The sequence below is a fragment of the Glossina fuscipes genome, unplaced genomic scaffold, assembly GCF_014805625.2.
Source record: "Glossina fuscipes isolate IAEA_lab_2018 unplaced genomic scaffold, Yale_Gfus_2 1, whole genome shotgun sequence".
Lineage (NCBI taxonomy): Eukaryota > Metazoa > Arthropoda > Insecta > Diptera > Glossinidae > Glossina > Glossina fuscipes.
Genome location: NW_023998415.1, coordinates 43,254,712 through 43,266,419, shown reverse-complemented (window position 1 = coordinate 43,266,419; position 11,708 = coordinate 43,254,712). Strand labels below are relative to the sequence as shown.

Sequence of the window (11,708 nt, the reverse complement as noted above, 5' to 3'; positions counted from 1 at the left end):
TGCCTACGTTATTAACATTTGCTCCCTTTTTAACTTGGCCTGCGTTTTTATCATTGCCTCCGTTTTTAACCTTGCCTACGTTATTAACATATCCTCCGTTTTTAACATTGCCTGAGTTTTTAATCTTGCCTACGTTATAAACATTTACTCCACTTTTAACATTTCCTCTTTTTTTTAACATTGCCTCCGTTCCTAACCTTGTCTACGTTATTAACATTGCCTTCGCTTTTAACATTTCCTCCGTTTTTAACATTGTCTCCGTTTTTAACATTGTCTCCGTCTTGTAACATTGTGTGCGTTTTTAACTTGTCTGACTTTGCTTTTAAAATGTCCGAACATCTCTGCTTTTTCGCGTTAACATTTGACGTTAAATTCTCTCAAAGTGACTATGCTTTTAAGTGAATATAAATACGTATATTGCGAAATAATGTATATGAACGAACAAAAGTAAACAATAGGTAGATGGAAAATATGATTGGTTTTTTTTTTCACGTCGTTTATTTGGCATTGAAAAATTTTTAAGTTCTATGTGGACCAATCATTTAAATAAATCATCTTGATATTTAGTCAGTCATTTCTGATATTACGAAAACAACTATATAGAGATCGAATATATTGATTTTTGTTCATTTACAAATTGAGACAATTAGACCGATTTTATAAACATAATCTGGCAAGATTAAGGAGGACATTTTCCAGATCTAATTTAATGCCAGTCAATAAGCATTCCGAACTGTCCACATAATTTGGGTAGACAAGTAGACGCAATTCAAAATAAACCTTGTAACGTTAAATTGAAAAATAGTTCACAAACTGATATAACACTTGACCACCACTGTCTTTAGTTTAGCTCTGAGTTGAATTGAATTCACAATAAACAAAGGGATTTTAAATTTATTCAAAATCTTCAATCTTCTTCCAGGATTTTCTCGTTTTAGTACTCAATGGAAATTTCGAGTATAAGAGCATTAAGGAAATTTATCTAAAAATTAACCGGTTTTTTTTTTTCAGCATTAGCAATGGCATAAACCATTCTTTCGCAATTCGATGATGGAAATTTTTCGCAGGGAAATAAAACGATGAAAACTGCAAAGAAGAAGAATCTGTTAGAGTGAATAAATAATTGCCCAAAAATAGTTATTTTCCCAGTTTTTATTTACTTGCAAAGAATTAATATTAAATACATACATGTGTAAAGAATAAACGTATAAAAATAAATCGTTAAAAAAAGTAAGAAAAAGAAAAAAATTAAATAGACAAAAGGAATATAATAACATTTAGTCACTGTTATCCTGATCGATGCAATCGTAATGCCTTTGATTTTCCATTTTTGACACTCTTTGCAAGCGTCTCTCCTCTAAGCGCACACACTTTGGACAGATCATATTTTTCCGCGTCATACAGACACGATGACAAATCGAGTTGCATTTGTCACATATTATGCAGCCATCGTCATATGGAAAGATTACTTCGTCGTTGCTGCAAATTTCACAGATATAAGCCTTGGCCTTACACATCGGACAATTGCGTATATGGTTGTCAAACGTATTGAAAACTTTATATAAAAACTCCGTTAAAGCTCCGCTTTCGGTTTGCTGCAAATCATTAATGGAATAAAATTCGTTCGCTTGTATTAAGTAACGGCGCGTACCTGAAATTATCATTATAATGTTTAATTAATTTCTTTTTAATTTCCAAGTATATATATATAGATATATATATATATATATATATGGGATGCATACCAATTTCCATTTCTAATAATTTATCCGCCAACGCCTGACGGCACTCGCATAAATATTTACGCATAAACACCAAATTTTGTCTTAGTTTCTTAAGTGTGACTAACTTTTCGAGAAAAACAAACAATTTCGGATTCGCTTCTTCAAGTTTAATAAGCGGTTTATTTAGGAAAAGGTTGATTTCTTGCAGGGAAGCTCTTGACACGCGACGCATGCTAAAATCCCAATTGTGCACGACCCGTGCCGGTATAACACTTTGATCATTCCAGTGGCAAGACGGACAATAGTATAAACCCGAATAATCGCATAGACGTGGCTCAGTCCAGAAATGTTCTAAAATAATTATAAGATAATTATATACAAAATATATTATTTACCAGTAAGTATATATGAAACTACCATTTTTGTACTTTTTTTTACCAAAACATTGGACGACAGAATGTTGGACTTCAAATATTGAAAAAAATTAAGAAAGTAAAAACAAACAAACAAACAAATAAACAACACATAAAGCGACAGAAAGAGAAGCAGAAAACACAAAATGAATTTTCAAGATGAGGATGCACTTACTGAAATTCAGCTGAGTATGACATTCAGCGCATTTGTATTGTTGGGCTGCCAAACCGATTTCCGGGCATATGTCAGCAATGGGATATTGTCGTTCGGAGACAATAACATGAGCGCAGATTCTTACAACGCTGTCAACACACTTCTGATGAACTGTATAATGACAATCGGAACACATATATGAGGCTTGCACTACACTCCATATAATTCCGGTGCAGTGATCACAATAATTGCGACTTGTCGGCAACGATAGGCTCCTTGTTACTCCTCGCGTACGAATCACAAAATGATGGCCAACTACGGTTTTTATTGTGTTTGTTATCTCGATTTGATCTTTTTGCGCGTCAATCATTTCCTTTAAAGAATAACGCAAATCAACTAAATGCCTTACAAGCCATCGCCTCTCTTCACTATTCTCATTGGACAGCATCACTAAATCCTTGCAGTGTGCTACGGCCTCTTGCAGATCTTGCACACTGGCTTCCGATGTGAAAATTAGACGCCATTGCTCCTTAACAAGTGTAGAAGGTATTGGCAGGGAACGTTCACTAATTAACACACCCGATGAGCTAGCATTTTCAATGTCCGTAAGACTTTGCAGAGATCCCGATTTGGAACTACAAGATCGTGTTTGATTATCAGTACTAGTCGTTTCACTTCCCGCAGAGTAGATATAGCTAGACGCTGCTGAGGCACTTTCGCTGATAAAATTTGAAACAGCACCTGGCAAATTAGATAGACTTTCACGTAGAGTATTCATTATGAAATTTTTAGGTTATCGAGCTGTCGAGCTTAATTTGTTCTCGCCTTTTATTTATTATTACTCCTTGAGCTTTGCTTTTTTCCTCCTTCAAACATTAGAAATTCCGTTCAACGTAAATAAAGGAATCATCTGTTTTCACAAAGCTTATACTAAATATATATATATATATATATATATATGTATACTCATACTACTCAAATGTTTTGTTTTTATTTTTGAAAAAAATATCCTCAGCTGACTACTATACTACTTTGCAAAATCAACTTGAAAAGTAGAAAAGTATGAAGTAGTAGCAGATACGCATTACGTAAATATAAAACTGGAAGTTGTCAAGACTGGGATGGGGCCGCAGAATCGCAACGCATGCTTGCTCAAATATACTTTTAGTAAATTACTGTGCTTTGAAGGTTTTATTATTATTATTATTTAGCCAGAGAATAAATTCCAAGGCTAAAAGCACTTTCTTAAAGCACTAGCATCTAAAGATTTCGGCTTTATTAAAAACTCTACCGCACTTGAGATTTGAACCCACGACCATTAAGTTGGTAGTCGAGGCGCTTGCCTACTCGGCCACTCAGGCGTATTGAACGGTTTAAATAAAGATAAAAGCGGCAATTTTGACACATGGTATTTAATGTCAAATATTTTCGATTGAACTGAGTCAAAACTTCAATTTATGAATTGAGTTAAGATATCTTAACTCAAGTATCCTACTTCTGTAGTAGTTTTTATCAGAATTAATGTACTAATCGACAATGATCTTAGTTGAATGTTAATTAATTTTTTCAGTTCTCAGTGATTTGGATGAAGGACAGAAATTTCACGGGCCTGCTCCTAAATTATCCTGATAGAGCATATAGAGGACAAATTTCCATTTAATTTTATTTAGCAAATCATTTTAGAAATCGCTTGCAGTGAGACTTCAATATGTTAAAACGTAATTGTGGTACAGGATATATTAATTGCTGCAGTCGTATGTAGCCCGCAGAAGGGCTTAAGATAAACCCACCTTTTATTACACCGATCGATTCAGAACCGTAATATGAATTGATCTACGCCTGTTTGTCCATCTGATGTATGTCCATCTAAATTTGTGTCGCAATTTTTGAGATATTTCAATGAAATTTGGTATACTGACGTGCTTTGGACCAAGGACAAAAACTTTTGAAAATAGTTCGGATCAGTTCACTTTTTCGATCACTCCCCATATAACATCCTATTCTGAAAAGTTGTATGAAAAAAAAATTGTAATATTCAAAATTTCTCAGCAAAAGTGGCTAAGTAGTAGTATTTCGGCATTCTAAATTGGTCTGGAATCTTTGGACCGGCGGGGCGTTTTTTGAACGCCCTCTCATAACGAAAACTGAAAATCATACGATAAAAACGTATTATTTTCAATGCTTCACTATGAAAGTTATAGCATAATAGTAATTTGGAACATCTCGGTCTATTTTTGGATCCTGCCCTTATAAGGATTTTCACGAGAATTGATCCTTTGTAGAGCAGAAAATTATAAGTTTTAATATCAGCAATGAAAATTGATCCTTAATAGTAATTTCATGCAATGTGGCGTAGAGTATTGAACGGTCGGCCTTGTCCAACTACAATGTTCTCACTTGGTTTTGTTTACATTTGTCATGCATGTAATATTTATTGTCTACAGCAAAGTCATATTCTCAGTATTTTTTGTCTCTTAATTTTGCGTATGGTTGTGTTGTAAATCTGGTACCGTCTACGTGTTTTGTTGTTGTGAAAATAGAAATGTGTGCATTCTGTTGTTGCATTTTGCGTAAACGTTTATTTGTTTACATTGTCACATTATAAATTGTTGCTGCTTTGGTTATTTATCAGAAATTTTATACATTGTTCCATCTTAACTCAACATCTCTCCCAAAAAAAAAATTTATACATATAACCGTCAATATTTTCACCATTATAATCAATCTTTAAGATCCTTAACTATGGAAAATATAATAAATCCGATTTTTTCATCACTTCTTCTTTTAATAAATATGAGAGTGTTTATATATGAAATATTAAATATTAGTCGATAACATTATATGCTTAATTCAGTTTCATATATTTAGCGAACAATTTTTTTTTAGCTAATTTTATATATTAATAATATAAGACTACCACCACCTAAAGGTTTCAAAGCCATGGGAAAATTGGTTCCACATCAACTAAATAGAAGACGGGAAAATCGAGAGACTATTTGCGGAATGACAAATGCAGAGACTTCATTAAAGTGGAGTGTCATGCCTATGTGAACAAATTTTTTATCTGCGTGTATTTTCAAAGGCACGCTTTTTAGCAAATAAATCCTTTTAGAGATCGTTTACAATTATTTACATCATTTTATTGCAAATTCAATTTATATGAATAAAATAAATGACAATTGGAAACGTAATCGATCCCCGTTAGTTTTTACTACTGTATTTTTGCTTTTTGTGGAACTTTCTGGGATTTATACCGTAAGCTTTCAAACGTTCATCGCTTATTTGTTTCCCGTCTTCATCTGTAGCGGCTTTACCACTCGTAAAGGTGTTGTTTTTATTGCCAAACTTGGATTTGAGTTTATTTTCAGACGAACTTTCCCAGTCATGTTTCTTCTTGGCTTGGCGGCGATGGAGTGGCGTTGGACCTAGTTCTTTCCTGGTAACTTTCTTATCATTTACGTTAGACATGAAACTACTCTGAGCGAAAGGATTTCTGCTATTATTTGACTTGCTTGAACCTTTTGTTTCATTGAATTCATTTTTATCATCTCTTTGCATACTTTTACTTTCGTGTTTTTTCCTTTTCTTATTAGGAAGTTGCTGTTGCGTTTGCTGATCGTTATATTGCATTGCAGATCCATTTTCAATCGCACTCTCCTCCAATTTTGGTTTCTTAACAGTTGGCGGCTCTAAACTATTTTTCCCATCATCTTTTACATGTGCTTTGCTTGATGATTCCCGATTCTTTCGTTTCCTTTTCTTTTTAGATTTTTTACTAATTTCGTCCTGTTTACTATTTTCGGCAATTGGCTTTGTAGTCTTTGAATCCGCGAGTGTCTCGTTTTTGTCATCTAAATTCTCATCTTCGTCGGATCTAAAAGGAGCGGATAATTAATAATAACAAAGTTTCGTCTTATTTTAATAATAACATATTTACCCCTCTCCATATAAACTTTTGAAAATTTTTCTTTTCAATTCCATGTTTTTCGCTTTCATTTTGTAAAGACGCTGTTCCTTCTTCTCCAGTTGTTCGGGACGTATTTGTACGGCCTTCTTCAAACTGGCCCATTGATTAAGCTCTTTATTCTTTGCCAATAAAATCTACTCAAAAGACACGATACTTAATTATGGCAAAAAAGTCAACTGATCTATTACTATACCTCTTCTATTGTCAAACCAAAATCATTTGGTGTAGTTGCTGTATACTTGAATCGACATGGCACGTCACCAATAATGTCTTCACAATCCAGTTTATAGTACTCATCTATGTACTCAGCATAGGTTTTCTCATCATCTGGATTAAACACTGGCTTCTCCGCTTTAATAATTTCCTTAAAGCGATTATGGCGTCCTTTGCGTCCTTTCCTCTTTTTTGTATTTTCAATTAACTCTTTTTGTAAATCCTCCTTAGCCTTAACTGGATCATAATCGCAATCCATATTAAAGTCGTCATCTTCGCAATGAGGCTCATACTCAGATTCGTCTGCTCCGTTATCCTGTGTGGGGTCATAATTATCCCAATCTTCTAATTGAAGCTCCTCAATATCTGAGGGACATTGAGGTTTTTCTTCACCCTCATCGACTTGATAGTAATCATCGTTAAATATTTCTTCCATACGCTTGTCATGTGCTTCCGGATCAAATTCTTCTTCCAATTCATCTTCTTTAAAACCCAATTCATCATTGCCAGTGACGAGTTTCAATTTACGTATTTTTTCCATTATTTCCTGGCGCTTCATCTCCTTAACCATCTCTAGTTCTTTCATTTTTTGTACTTTCTCTTGTTGTTTACGCTCCTTAATTTCCAATCTTTTTTGCTTGCGCTTTTCGTCGGAACGACGTACCGTCGATTCTATGGTGCGAGGATATCTCTTAATAAATTCATGATCAGGTTCTTCAAAACGAAAATTATACTTTTGCTCAAATTCGGCCTGTTTTTCCAATTCCTTCTCGTCATCCGATAATGGTACATTGGTGCCCACGATCTCATCATAAGTAGGTATCTCCGAGTAATTTGTAGCTTTTGCATAACCTTTGTTAAGAATGTAATCTCTTAGGAATTTCTCACTTTGAGGCAACTCATCGCTATTCCAATAGCTTTTAAGTGGTTCTAGTTTTTGCTTGAGGTCTTCTCCAATGGTATCTTGTTTACCAGCTAACCATTTCAGATAATCTTCTTCTTCTTTATCCAGTTCGTCTTTAGTTTTCTGACGTTTTTTAAAAATGCCACCAAATTCCTCTTCATCAGAATCTTCTTCAGCCATTACTTTACGAAATTCATCCTTTAAATGCCTCTCTTCCTCAACCGCAGACGGAGAATAGGCACGTTTTTCTTTTTGGGTCTCTGCGGAGTCCTCTTCGTCCGGATCTACAAAATTTAAATTCCCTTGCTTATGTATGTTATTATTTATACGTGTTAAAATACTAACCGTCTTCAAATTTTCCGCTCTTTTCCAAAAGTATGTTCCTTTCATAATCTTTTACAGTTACAGGTTTCGGTTTTTTACATTTTCCTTTCTTATTCGTGACATCGTCTTTACTGTCATCCGAATTATTATCGCCATCGCTCAAATTTTGAAAAAATTTTGTATTTTTGTCGTATATGGAAGGATCTTTGCTTTTTAAGGAGGCTAAAGTCTTAAAAAATTCTCGATCAAAGCCAGGATCTGAAATGTCATCCTCTTCCGAAGAATCACTAGAATCGGTGCTAGTATCGTTGTCGTTAGCCTTCAAATCATTATCTTTAACTATTTATTAAACCTTTATTTTCGTATGCCTGTAATCGTAAGAAATGTTTCTACTCACACTTCTTAACCAACTCTTTCTTCCTTAAATTATTATAAATTTTAGCATATTCCTTATTAGTGTCGAGTTGGAAATCCTTATTATCGCTGCCATCGTCGGAGTCCTCAAACAAATTCTTACTCATTTTACTTTTTACGAAAATAAGATTTAAGCAAATATTTATTTAATGCACACGTGCTTCTCTTTTCCCTTTATAATTAAAATTACCAGGGCTGCCAATACTTTAACCTTTCATAAGCAATTTTTTTACGATCAAGAACTCTGTAATAAAATATTAAATTCTTTCTTTCGCTTTTCTGAAAAATTTCTTTTTTTTAAATTGCTCACGTCTTCCTAGTAAGTTACCGAGTATTCCCCAATTGGAATTGAGATGTCGGATATGCTAATGTTTTCTTAAAAGATTTTCAAATGCCTGATAGGTAAATTTCGTATTGTATTAACTGGATTATAATTGTGTGGATTAATGCAGTTATATAAAGCTTGCTTTGCAAGATAAGGCATTGCATTGCGTTTATTCATTAATTAATTAATTATAATTTGGATTGCGTTTTCTTATCAACTTTACTCAATTGCATGTCCGCGGATGGATGATTAACAAATTTACGTATAACATCAAACTTGGGATGATTTTTATCACGCATTAAATCAAATATAACACTTTCACTGCTAGTTATTATACAACCAGCCGAACGTAAACGTTCCAACGCTAGATCACGATCCTGATTTAGACGAGAGCATAAACAATCGGCCACCAAGAAAACGTTAATATTGCGCTCCAAGAGATCTATGGCAGTTTGTTCGACACAAACATGGGTCTGAAAGTAACTTATAAATGATTATGTTACGATTAAAACATTTGTTCAAAAATTACTTCTATGCCGTAAAGGACCACATCATCTGGCTTATCACAAAATAATTCTTTTAATTTATTTTCCAATTCCGGTATTAGCATGCTAAACTGAGTTTTATCATATACAGCTTTGGCGTGATTTATATCAATTTCGGCACATATTCTACCCAATTTCTCCGGATACTGCTGGGTGCAAATAAGTGCCACATCCAACTCCTTGCCAGCTTTTGTCTTTAAACAATGTATAAATTATTCTACAAATAAATTGAAAACATTTGCAATCTTACCAGTTTATTGACGTTTTGCAATAAATTTGCAAATAAAGGTATAGCTGATCGGAATTTTTCCTGTATATCACATAGCAAGAATAAAGTCTTTTTAGGGTTTAAATGACGCAAACACGAGGCCATATTTAAATTTTATAAAAATGTTTTGTTAAAAGTTTCAAAAACTTCACCACTCGTAGTAAGTCTAATTGAACATTAGCTGCAAAGTATAAATTGACAAATGAGCCCTTTAATTTGAAAGTGGGACAAGTCCATTTATAAGAAAAAAAAAAAAAAACAATTATGAAAATTATAGAAAACAATATACGACCAAAAAAAAAAAACAAATATGCAGAATCTATACTAGTTAGTTAAAGGTATTATAGATACGTTTATTTCGAAAGTTGTGCAAATACAACTTTTTCACTTGCCTCCAAATGTTCATGTAAAATATTTCGTATTTCCCTTTGATTGAGAAAAGGTATTATCTTATGCGAAGCTAACGATATCAATCGCACATTGTAAGCGAAATATGTATGAATTGGATCGAGGACTTCACAGTTCTAATAATGATCAAATTATATGTTTGGAATGAAATTATAGAATCCAGAGAATCGGAAAAAATACCAACTTGGAGTTTGAAGCACCAATGAAATGTGATAACCCAAAACCATGTATACGTATATATATATATATATATATGTATTTATGTAGATAGGTAGGTACATATATGTAGGTGCATTGACCAAAATAGAAACATTTACCTTAGTGAGCCTTAAGGTGAATGTAACTTCTCCAGTCCAGTGACAATGAAATAAATATCATTTATCACAATTTATTATTCATTCTCATCAAACGTCCGCAATTTTAAAGGGATAAGAGCATCAATCCGAAAAAACAATTTCTTACATGTATCCCACTATTACTATAATATTTTCGTCAAATGATTAAATATTTATATAAAATTGAATAGTATTTTGTTTTTATTATTAAAAAAAGTATAACGCAACTAAAATATTATTTCTTCAATTATTGATTACAATAATTCAACAATTTTGCAAGTGAGACAAGTCCATTTAGGAAGAAAACCTTTATATTTTTAGTTAATAAACTTGCATTATCTAATACAGCAAAATACAAAAAAAGAAAAAATATTCCGATTAGTAATTAACAATATTTTTAAATATATTACTTTCAAAAACGGACTTACCCCGTTGTCAAAATTAATAGTCCAAATAATAGTAAAACACTAACTAGTAAACACTTTGACAACACTCTACTTATTGATTAGTAATCTGCGATCAAATTTATAAAATTCATGTAATGTTGTTTTCTTTTGTTTTTATAAATAAATCGACTATATTTTAATATATTCAAGAATTCTTTTTCCTTTATTTACTTCCTTGCTTATATAATAGAACCAATAGAATGGTTTGTTAGATATTAACCAACTCGTGTAATTTCTCAATTCTTGCTTTAGTTATCGGTTGTTTATTAAAATTTTGCTTGGCAACACTGTTCGCTGTTATGTAGTTTAAGCAATTCGACCTGGTAAACGTAAATATTACTTGATTCATATATTTGGTCGGAATTTTGTTGGTGAAGTTTTTATTTAAAAATGGTCAGCTGGAGTAATTTTTTACGTCCAGCAGCAAATTTTGCTAAATATCGTGCTGCCCTGCCTACATCTGCCATGAAAAATGGTAAAAATTACTTAATAGAAATTCTCCGTTCTGCACAATCATTACGCAACTCTTAATATAAATCAAAACAAATTGTTAATTCTAGCTGTACAAATGCAATTGCGTCAAATGAGTGGCGGTCATGACCACATGATTGTGAAGCCATCGCGTTTTCAATGGGATAAATTTAAAGATTTATTGCACTTTTATACGATGATCGGTCTGGGACCCATTATCGGTATTGTTTTGTATTGTAACATCTTCATTGGTCCGGCTCAACTGGAACCCATTCCCGACAATTATGAACCAAAGCATTGGGAATACCACAAGGTAATTTTGAGTATCTATGTATAGTAATTAATCACTTGCTCTTTTAAAATTTAACCTGTTTGTTACACATTTACAGCACCCAATATCCCGTTTTATATCTCGTTACTTACATCCCAGCCCACAGCAGGAATATGAGAAACATTTACATCATTTGTTTGAAGAAAATGAAAAGAGTCAAATCAGGTAAATCATCAATAAAGAGTTATGGAAATGTCTTCAATCGAACGCACACATATTTTAGATTACTTGAAGATAAAATACGTGCCAAAATGTCGGAACGTAATGATTATCAAGCTTACTACTACCGGCCCGTCATTGCTAAATATCATAGAATTTCTAAACAAGCGGCTGACGACTTGGAAGAACTGCGTGGCGATATCTAAACTCTAAGAAACGTAGGTTTTTGAATATATCAGCAACATCTATGTAATTCTTTTAAAGAACTGTAAAGAAGATTTCATTAAAGCATTGCAAACAAAAAGCA

At 33.1% G+C, this 11,708-nt stretch overlaps 4 protein-coding genes across 5 annotated transcripts; 1 reads left to right on the top strand and 3 right to left on the bottom strand.

Moving 5' to 3' along the window:
• Positions 1 to 1,227: 1,227 nt before the first annotated feature.
• LOC119631596 (differentially expressed in FDCP 8 homolog) lies at positions 1,228 to 3,367 on the bottom strand. 2 transcript variants are annotated; one of them, XM_038023951.1, is made up of 4 exons: positions 2,313 to 3,367; positions 2,142 to 2,189; positions 1,746 to 2,075; positions 1,228 to 1,651 (listed from the first exon to the last, which is right to left on the bottom strand). In XM_038023951.1, exons 1-4 carry the CDS (start codon positions 3,067 to 3,069, stop codon positions 1,278 to 1,280), a joined length of 1,509 nt encoding a protein of 502 aa, XP_037879879.1. In that variant the 5' UTR covers positions 3,070 to 3,367; the 3' UTR covers positions 1,228 to 1,277. The 2 variants fall into 2 exon arrangements, with proteins under 2 accessions (XP_037879879.1, XP_037879880.1); XM_038023952.1 differs by lacking the exon at positions 2,142 to 2,189 and having other exon boundaries at positions 2,313 to 3,365.
• Positions 3,368 to 5,285: 1,918 nt separating this feature from the next.
• Positions 5,286 to 8,242, bottom strand: LOC119631734 (protein KRI1 homolog). Its single transcript, XM_038024197.1, has 5 exons — positions 8,097 to 8,242; positions 7,721 to 8,038; positions 6,452 to 7,659; positions 6,229 to 6,392; positions 5,286 to 6,165 (listed from the first exon to the last, which is right to left on the bottom strand). Exons 1-5 carry the CDS (start codon positions 8,218 to 8,220, stop codon positions 5,493 to 5,495), a joined length of 2,487 nt encoding a protein of 828 aa, XP_037880125.1. The 5' UTR covers positions 8,221 to 8,242; the 3' UTR covers positions 5,286 to 5,492.
• Positions 8,243 to 8,612: 370 nt separating this feature from the next.
• On the bottom strand, positions 8,613 to 10,478 carry LOC119631735 (isochorismatase domain-containing protein 1). Its single transcript, XM_038024198.1, has 4 exons — positions 10,423 to 10,478; positions 9,234 to 9,460; positions 8,968 to 9,177; positions 8,613 to 8,911 (listed from the first exon to the last, which is right to left on the bottom strand). Exons 2-4 carry the CDS (start codon positions 9,354 to 9,356, stop codon positions 8,627 to 8,629), a joined length of 618 nt encoding a protein of 205 aa, XP_037880126.1. The 5' UTR covers positions 9,357 to 9,460; positions 10,423 to 10,478; the 3' UTR covers positions 8,613 to 8,626.
• Positions 10,479 to 10,710: 232 nt separating this feature from the next.
• Positions 10,711 to 11,705, top strand: LOC119631732 (NADH dehydrogenase [ubiquinone] 1 beta subcomplex subunit 5, mitochondrial). Its single transcript, XM_038024195.1, has 4 exons — positions 10,711 to 10,915; positions 11,001 to 11,224; positions 11,301 to 11,407; positions 11,466 to 11,705. The coding sequence occupies exons 1-4, from the start codon at positions 10,831 to 10,833 to the stop codon at positions 11,605 to 11,607; spliced, it is 558 nt and encodes a 185-aa protein (XP_037880123.1). The 5' UTR covers positions 10,711 to 10,830; the 3' UTR covers positions 11,608 to 11,705.
• The last annotated feature ends 3 nt before the right edge of the window (positions 11,706 to 11,708 follow it).